The 9,283-nt window shown below is 42.9% G+C and overlaps 1 protein-coding gene across 3 annotated transcripts; it reads right to left on the bottom strand.

The window, feature by feature from the left end:
• Positions 1 to 6,739: 6,739 nt before the first annotated feature.
• On the bottom strand, positions 6,740 to 8,798 carry LOC137029685 (L-rhamnose-binding lectin CSL3-like). 3 transcript variants are annotated; one of them, XM_067399333.1, is made up of 7 exons: positions 8,716 to 8,798; positions 8,228 to 8,295; positions 8,116 to 8,139; positions 7,938 to 7,994; positions 7,653 to 7,776; positions 7,396 to 7,514; positions 6,740 to 7,261 (listed from the first exon to the last, which is right to left on the bottom strand). In XM_067399333.1, the coding sequence occupies exons 2-6, from the start codon at positions 8,256 to 8,258 to the stop codon at positions 7,409 to 7,411; spliced, it is 342 nt and encodes a 113-aa protein (XP_067255434.1). In that variant the 5' UTR covers positions 8,259 to 8,295; positions 8,716 to 8,798; the 3' UTR covers positions 6,740 to 7,261; positions 7,396 to 7,408. The 3 variants fall into 3 exon arrangements, with proteins under 3 accessions (XP_067255434.1, XP_067255433.1, XP_067255435.1); XM_067399332.1 differs by having other exon boundaries at positions 6,740 to 7,514; XM_067399334.1 differs by having other exon boundaries at positions 6,740 to 7,514; positions 8,228 to 8,361; positions 8,716 to 8,778.
• Between the last annotated feature and the right edge of the window lie 485 nt (positions 8,799 to 9,283).

Genomic DNA, 9,283 nt, shown 5'->3' with positions numbered 1-9,283 from the left:
GGGTCCCTGGCGTCTTGGAAAAGATGAGCGCTTAGGAGGGCGCGGGCGCTGGCGGTGGTCTTTGGGCGGAGCTGCTTGCGAAGCAGAGGGAGCCGGTTTAGTCTGCTGAGCCGGCGCAGGCCTGGGGCGGCTAAAAGCAGACGCAGAACTGGAGCGTTTAGGCAAGAAGTGTCTCATAGCCTGAGAAGACTTCTGGGCGGCCGTAAAACGCTCTGTGAATCCCTCCACAGCTGGTCCAAAGAGCCCTGACGGAGAGACGGGGGCGTCGAGGAACGCCATTTTGTCCTGATCCTTAATCTCCATCAGGTTGAGCCTCCAACACAACTAAACTGGCCATGGAGCGTCCTATGGCCTGGGCTGTGGCCTTCGTGGCCCGCAGGGCTAGGTCAGTGGCGCTGCGGAGGTCCCTGAAGGCAGGTGTGTCAATGCCAGACTCGTCCAGGGAGCGGAGTAGTTTGGCTTGAAAGACCTGAAAAATGGCCATAGAGTGGAGCGCTGAGGCGGCTTGGCCAGCAGAAGCGTAAGCGTAAGCCCTTCCTGCTAGAGCAGAGGTGGTCATGCAGGGTTTGGACGGGAGGGCCCTCTTAGTTTACCATCCCACAGCAGTCAATGGGCTCCAAGGAAGGCAAAGGGGCAGGGTCTTCGGACTCACCCGCCCATCCTTCAGCTTCGGAGGCAACAGCTGACATAGAGTCGTCAAGTGGCTCTTCATCCGATCCACCAAAAGAGACAAGGTCGCTTGCTTCAGCAGAGGGATGCTGCTCAGGGCGGGAGAACAGCACAGGGGACTGTTCTCTACTGGGAGAAGGCGAGGCACGCGGGTGCTGGGCCGACGCGAGCTCGCTCTGCTCTCTGCGCTGGGTCGTTCTGCCCCACTGTCTCTTCCTGGCCGGCTCGCGGGAGGAAGGAGACTGGAGGGCGCGAACGGCGAGATCGCTCTCCCAGAAGAAAGCGGCTCGTGAGCGCAAGGACGCTAAACTCATGCACTCGCGGTGAGCACATGAGCCACCAGCGAGCGCATCATCCACATGGGGCTTGCCCAGGCATCCGATGCATTCGCTGTGACCGTCGTCCTCATGCAGGGGAGCCCTGCATATACCACAAGCGTGGTGCTGCATGTTTGAATGCCGTGGTGCTGCATGTTTGAATGCCGTGCGCCGTGAAAACGGCGATTGGGAGGCTCTTAAATACGGCGAGGGCCGGTGTGCTCGAAGAGCGGTGAAAACCGCTGGAAATAGCTCTTAGAAGGCGGCGAGAAAAACGAGAAAAAGCTCAGTTTACCATCCCACAGCCGCGGGCGGACAGAGGTGAGCGGCCACTGCTTCATCCAAGGCAGGCAGATGCTCGTATCCCTTTTCCTCCGAGCCATCAACAGAAGTGAGGGCTGACCGGTGGGTGTTGTACAGGCGGGCAGAGTAAGGGGCGCGCCAAGATTTAGTGAGTTCTTTTTGAACTTCAGGGAAGAACAGAGCAGAGCGCTGCTTGAGGGCCTGGTGACGACCTGGGAGAAACCACTCATCCAGGCGGCTGCGAGGCGGCTCCTCCGGTGGGGCCCACTCGAGCTCCAAATCCTCCACGGCTTTGGATAGGACGCGGAAAAGCTTGGCGTCCATACCCGCGCTGCAGTCAATGGGCTCCAAGGAAGGCAAAGGGGCGGGGTCTTCGGACTCACCCGCCCATCCTTCAGCTTCGGAGGCAACAGCTGACATAGAGTCGTCAAGTGGCTCTTCATCCGATCCACCAAAAGAGACAAGGTCGCTTGCTTCAGCAGAGGGATGCTGCTCAGGGCGGGAGAACAGCACAGGGGACTGTTCTCTACTGGGAGAAGGCGAGGCACGCGGGTGCTGGGCCGACGCGAGCTCGCTCTGCTCTCTGCGCTGGGTCGTTCTGCCCCACTGTCTCTTCCTGGCCGGCTCGCGGGAGGAAGGAGACTGGAGGGCGCGAACGGCGAGATCGCTCTCCCGGAAGAAAGCGGCTCGTGAGCGCAAGGACGCTAAACTCATGCACTCGCGGTGAGCACATGAGCCACCAGCGAGCGCATCATCCACATGGGGCTTGCCCAGGCATCCGATGCATTCGCTGTGACCGTCGTCCTCATGCAGGGGAGCCCTGCATATACCACAAGCGTGGTGCTGCATGTTTGAATGCCGTGGTGCTGCATGTTTGAATGCCGTGCGCCGTGAAAACGGCGATTGGGAGGCTCTTAAATACGGCGAGGGCCGGTGTGCTCGAAGAGCGGTGAAAACCGCTGGAAATAGCTCTTAGAAGGCGGCGAGAAAAACGAGAAAAAGCTCGTTTCATCTTCATCAACTCATCAAAAGACTGGACTAACGCTAAGTTTTACTTCACCTATCTGACTCATTGAAAAGACTTTCATTCATTGACTTTGTGGTACTTGTAAATAAACACTTGTGGGAGCAATAAGATAGGTTGCAAAGATCATTTGTTTGTTTTAGAGATTTTATCAGTACATGTCAAATCTGCTGAACCCCTCAGAGTAACATCCAAAAAAAAGAGGAGGTGTTACAGATTGGCGCCCGAACAGGGACTTTCATAATTGAACTTTACGGAGTCCCTTTTATTAAAAATATAAATTGACTGTACTGATCCATCTTCACAAACAAATATTATAAACAAAACCATCATCTGCAATGGAAGAGAGCGCACCTATCACTGATTTTTCAGACAATGCTTTCGTTCAGCGCAGAGACCCTGTAACTAATCTCATTGATACCTTTAGTGAATTATACTTAGACTCTGAAGAAGAAAGAGAACGTAGAGATATGTCCACTGAACAGATAGGTGACCATATTGCCAAACCTGATGACTTGCCATTACCTCCTCCACCATTTGAATTTCATGAAGACAGACTGCAGTTAGACAATGAAGAAGCTACCCAGTGCATGTGTAGCATTGAGGAGCATCTTGAAATCTGAGATTTCAACTGAAGAATCAGTTGAAATCTCTGATGTATGATTGGTCATCAGTTTGCACTCACAAGCTAGGACGTACAAACTTCATCAGACATTAAATAAAAACAATTGATGAACTTCCCTTGAGAAAGAGACCTTACAGAGTCTCGAGAGTCAAGAATGATTTTACTGAAGAACAAGTCAAGGAACTACTTCAACAAAAAATCATTAGACCTTCCACTTCCCCATGGGCCTCACCTGTTGTGGTAGTAGATAAGAAGGATGGTGGATCTCGGCTGTGTGTTGACTATCGTGGTCTTAATTCTAAAACTCACCTTTATGCATATCCCATGCCCCAGATTACAGATATACTGGATTCTCTGCAAGGAGCCAAGGTGTTTAGCACTTTGGACTTGAAGAGTGGTTATTGGCAGGTAGAGATGGATCCTGCAAGTGTAGAAAAGACTGCATTCATAACTGCATCAGGGTTATATGAATTTTTTTGTCTTCCCTTTGGCCTTAAAAACGCTGCTGCCTCTTTCCAACGTTTAATGGAGCAAGTTCTTAGAGAGCACAAAAACAGGTGTTGTATGGTATACATAGATGACATCATTGTGTACTCACCAGACTTTCAAACACACCTGCACCATCTTAAGCAATTATTCAACAGTCTGCACACCGCTGGTCTCACTCTCAATCTCAAGAAGTGCAAATTCATCTGTTCATCACTGGACTACTTGGGTCACACAATCACTGCTGAAGGTGTCAAAGTGAATTCTGACAAGGTAGAAGCAATCAAATCATTCCCAACACCAACTTCAATAAAAGAATTACAACGGTTCCTAGGTCTTGCGGCTTGGTACCACCGTTTCATTTCAGACTTCTCCACTAAAGCAGCACCCTTACATGCACTAAAGAAAAAAGGAGCAAAATGGATGTGGACGGACGAGTGCCAGAAATCGTTTGATCTCCTCAAAGATGATCTGACTAAAGCACCTGTGTTAAGTACACCCAATTTTTGATTCTTCTTTTAAAGTACAGACAGATGCAAGCGACGTTGGATTAGGAGCAGTGCTGACACAAGAATCAGATGGACAAGAGAAAGTGATTGCGTATGCATCCAGATTGCTGAGAGGCGCTGAGAGGTCATATTCGGCATCGGAGAAGGAATGTCTAGCAGTAGTCTGGGTGGTGGAAAAGTGGCATCATTATCTTGAAGGCCGAGCTTTTGAGGTAATCACTGACCATGCTTCTTTGGTTTGGCTTTTTCAGCACCCAAAACCTTCATCTAGGTTGGAAAGATGGACTATCAGACTTCAAGGCTATCACTTCACAGTTCGTTACAGAAAAGGACAATGTAACGTAGTCCCTGATGTTTTGTCAAGGAGATATGCAGCTGAACCAACGGCCATCCTGATGCACACCCCTGCAAAACGTGTTCTTAATCCTATCACTTGTGAACTGCCAATGGACTTGTCTCAGATTGCAGCTGAGCAGAAGAAAGACACAGAGTGCCAAGAGATTATGGTAAAAGCCAAGAATCAAGATACCACTGATCTTATGAGAACTCACTATGTTTTTAAAAATGATGTCTTATTCAGGATTGTTCCAGCCTCCAAAGGAGGTCAAAGATTCCAGATTGTGGTACCTGCTAGCTTGAAAGAAGCCTTTTTAACTTATGCCCATGACAGCCCCCTCAGTGGACATTTAGGCAAGTTTAAAACTCTAATGAGACTTCTAGAATTTGCTTATTGGCCATCCATGCGTACTGACGTATGGCAACACTGCAAACAGTGTGAAAAATGTCAGCAGCATAAACCTACAAACCTGAAGCCAGCAGGAGGGCTACAAAGTGTTCCCATAGTTGAGCCCGGATACATGCTCGGCATGGACATTATGGGACCATTCCCACGGAGTTCTCGTCAAAATTAATATCTTCTAGTTGTGGTAGACTACTTCTCGAAATGGTTAGAGGTCTTCCCCATGAGATCTGCCAAATCTACCACCATCGTTCATATTCTCATCGAAGAGATATTTACCAGGTGGGGAACACCAGCCTTCATTGTTTCTGATAGAGGCAGTCATTTCACCTCAAACCTCCTGGATCAGGTATGCAAGCAGTGGCACATAACCCAAAAGCTCACAACTGCCTATCATCCACAATCAAATTTGACTGAACGTATTAATCGAAATCTAAAGACCATGATTGCTTCATATGTTGACAATAATAACCGTACTTGGGATCATTGGATCTGCGAATTTCGATTTGCTTTGAACACAGCATGGCATGAAAGCACAGGATTTTCACCTGCTGAAATAGCCTTGGGACGTCAATTGAAAGGACCACTACAAAGAGCTCTACAGAATCCGCCAGATCCAGATCAACCAAGCTAAAGTACCATTGATCGCCAGAAACTGCTATATGAATCTGTTAAAGAAAATGTTGAGAAAGCACAAACTAAACAGAAAAAGTATTACAACCTCAAGAGAAGAACCTGAGACTTCCAGGAGGGTGATATAGTTTGGGTGCGTACTCATCCTTTATCTCGTGCAGATGATGGTTTTATGGCTAAAATTTCCCCAAAATGGCGAGGTCCAGCTAAAGTAGTCAAAAAGCTAGGCCCAGTAAATTACAAGGTGGCAATGTTGTCTGATCCTACACAGATTGACAGTTACCATACCCAAAACTTAAAAATTTGCCATGTGTCAAATTTTGCCACCAAAGGGAGGGGTATGTAACGGACAAGGTGTTACCTGTTTTTATTGTTGGATTTTAGCTTCATTATTATAATTATTTTCCTAGTGGGTAGTGGGTAAAGTAATGGTAGTACCACTAGGAACAGCTTGAGGGCGCTAGTGCCTGGAGCCTGGCCACCAAAGAAGAAGCTAGCTTGTTTGTTAGAGGGAAGCCTCATGGTTTTACTCAAGCTACCTGCTTGCTCTTCTTGTTGATGTCCTTTTTTTTTTGAGAACTTTTAAGTTCCTGCTCAAATGTAAGTATGTATTGCTTTCCCCATGTTGTTTGTGAAATAAGATCACTAATGGTAGCTATTTGCTTGATTTATTTCTAGAAAGGACGTTATTTGTGTCACATCATGGTGTTTATTGTGGGAGCACTTCCAGTTTAAGACAAGCTGGTATTGTAGCTACAGAACAAGGCCTGGGCAATTCCAACGACGTTGAAGGATTGTCTCTCATTGTGGATAATAGGACTTCAAACATTGCATCGTACTCCAATAACCTGCTGGATTTAAAGTTCATTTCATCTTCATCAGCTCATCAAAAGACTGGACTAACGCTAAGTTTTACTTCACCTATCTGACTCATTGAAAAGACTTTCATTCATTGACTTTGTGGTACTTGTAAATAAACACTTGTTGGAGCAATAAAATAGGTTGCAAAGATCATTTGTTTGTTTTAGAGATTTTATCAGTACATGTCAAATCTGCTGAACCCCTCAGAGTAACATCCAAAAAAAAGAGGAGGTGTTACAAAGTGAAGTATCGAAAGGGAACTGTAAGTTGGTCAATGAAAAAATTGGAAATCTTTTCTTTGTACATTTGTCAGTTGAATAAAGGTTAAAGAGAATTAACAAAGCGCAGATTATTGATTTTATTGCATTTCACAAAATGTTCCAACTTTTCTGAAAATGGAGTTGTACAACATAAATTGTTACATAACAGCTTTAAAAGAAATAAAAACTGAATTATAGAATTAAAGACAACTCTTCTGTTTTGTAGATTCTTACAAGAATTTGAGTTTTTGCTTTTGTTTTGTTTTTTTCTCACCAGATCTCTTGATCATTCTCCATTTATGAGACTTGGCAGTGCAGAGTAGATGGTGCTGTTTTATTTATTTTTATACAGTTTGACAAAATTGCAGTTTTATACATTTACATACAGATAAATGATAATATAATAGATGTTAGATATATATGATAGATACATGATAATGATAGCCCATTTCTAAAATATCTGGACATTTTACTTCCAATTATTCTCATTTTTTGACACATGATCAGTAAATCTTTCCTAATGAATAAGTTGTAACATTACAGTTGTGTTATAATCTTTAATTTTATTCTAAACTCCATATTTAAATGCATTGTTTTGTTTTGTCTGTTTTTAGATAGACCCTTCATTGAAACAAATCACTATTTTACAGACCAAAGATTATCAGCATCCGATATCAATAATAGAGAGAGACTGTTTTCATTTAAAACACACACACAAAAAATACATTTATGTGGCAGAATAATCACAAAATTATAGGCTATACAACTTTACATCACTTGGATCAAAGTAGACAGAATTTGAAGCACTAGCTGACAAGACTTCTTCCCAATGCACCTTATAAGGTAAAACAACAACAACAACTATTATTTATTATCATCTACAGAGATGGTCTAAAACTAAAGAATTTTACAATTAATAATCAACTTAAACATTTAGGATAGATTTAGGAAATTATATGTATAAAACACCTGTTCCCCTTCATTATTGGCATTCATAAGACACATCCAGGTATTTATAACTGTCAGGACAAGGATCACCGAAAACTGCGTTCCCTGCAGGAACAGCACATCTCGAAGTTCCATCACACCTGATTCATGGACAGACAATGACAAGTAACATTTAAGAATATACTAAGGACAAAAAAATTATATTATTCTTGCTCTTGTAAAATTATGTATAAAATGAAATTATAAACATAAATTTTCCTTAGCTATGTAAATCTTACCGAATGGACATTATATAATGGGATGATATTTGAAAACAGCTTGTATCAATCATTAAATTGCTCATGCATGTTTTGGCATCAGTTCGTCCATAGTTGGCATTAATGATGTGTATTCCTCCCTCATCTGACACATGTAAAAAAAAAAAAAAGCAAAATCATTAACTTGTGGTAAATTTAAGCATACTGCACGTCGTTGAAGAGGGCCATTGCTTTCTTTCTTTCTCATATTGTCCTATTTTGTCACAAATGACCAAAAATATAACTTGAAATTACTGAATTACTCACCACATTGGAGGACTGCAATTTTTCCTTGACAGGCAATAATCCTTTTCGCTTCTACACCTGCAGAGAGGAAACATGCGAGAGGATCAAATTACTTGAAATAAAGTAATATTCTTCTGTACTAGAGTCTTTTTTATTTAATAAGACTGTACATTATACATTAGTCAACTGCTATTATTACCATGTTGACACAGGACGAGCAGCACTGAAAGTCAAAATCAAACAGAAACAAATTAAAACACTGAACTGAACATTTGAAATCTTGCAAGAATTGGTTCTAAATCAGAACTTACCAGTGATCCAGCTTAGCTTTTGCACCAGCATGTTGAATGTGTGAACAGAAGGAAAACTCTAGAACTCTCTTAAGGAGACACATGTGCACACAGTATTTATAACAAACACAGTTCTCATCATCATCATCTGTTTACTGTAGATAACAAAAGCAGAAACGGGAGTTTTGAAACAATCAAGATTCTAAAAAATAAGTTCTCCTTTTTTTCTTGCCATCTAATGATTGCATGAACTTGTTGCAATATTAAAGTCAGGTCATTTTTTTTCTATGTTTTACACAACACAATTTCAAAGCAGCTTCACAGTGTAATAAAGAGGAAAATATCAGAGTCAATTGTGAAAACTTCTTTAAATATAAGATAATTTCAAATTAAAGCAGCACTAAAGAGACAATAGTGCCATCAAGTCACTTCAGTTTGGTTCAGTTCAATACAATAACTGTCTAAAGTTCATCAATTTTGAAACAAGTTGCAAGGTTAATTAATCTTACATTTATTGTCCCAATTTGTGCCTCATTCTCAAAAGAGTCACGAACATGAAGCCAATCCGTTCACAAAACCTCCCAGACTTACTTCTGTACAGGGCTTTTAAACATGTTCAGGGGGTGGTGTAACAATTGTCCAATGAGAATATACTTTCATGAAATAGGAATGTGGTACATTTAGAAAAAACAAGTCTAAATATGGTCAACATCTGGTCCAGTGCCCCTGCCTGCCTGGGGATCCAAAAATCTTTTAATGTGTACATTAAAACCAGATGTGTGACGAAACCATAACATCTAGTCTCCGTTCTACCCTTGCATCCATGAAGACCAGGTGAGGGAAAACAGGGAGAAACAAGGAAAGAAAAGTCAGGCTGATAGGAATATCTATCACAAGTTCAGTTCAGCTATAAGCAGTTCTACAGAAGGCAACGTTGTTATTCAGCTCGAGTCAGTTCACTGTTGATGTTTCAAAATGTGATTCAGCTATAAAACATCTCTATGGAAGATGTTGGCGCAGCCATTTGCGTGAGCGATAACTGGTAAATTTGATCAAACTATACTGAGGAAAAACACA

Source organism: Chanodichthys erythropterus, chromosome 10, assembly GCF_024489055.1.
Source record: "Chanodichthys erythropterus isolate Z2021 chromosome 10, ASM2448905v1, whole genome shotgun sequence".
In the NCBI taxonomy this organism is placed as follows: Eukaryota; Metazoa; Chordata; class Actinopteri; order Cypriniformes; family Xenocyprididae; genus Chanodichthys; species Chanodichthys erythropterus.
The sequence above is the reverse complement of the archived record's forward strand: the minus strand, read 5'-3'. Positions and strand labels throughout refer to the sequence as shown.

Bases quoted from the DNA above. Each gene is read 5' to 3' on its own strand.
- LOC137029685 (XM_067399332.1), bottom strand. From the start codon at position 8,258: ATGCTGGTGCAAAAGCTAAGCTGGATCACTG. The intron at 7,995-8,115 runs GTAATAATAGCA...TCCTCTCTGCAG, and splicing joins GCTCGTCCTGTGTCAACATG to GTGTAGAAGCGAAAAGGATT. The intron at 7,515-7,652 runs GTAAGATTTACA...TCCATGAATCAG, and splicing joins CATTATATAATGTCCATTCG to GTGTGATGGAACTTCGAGAT.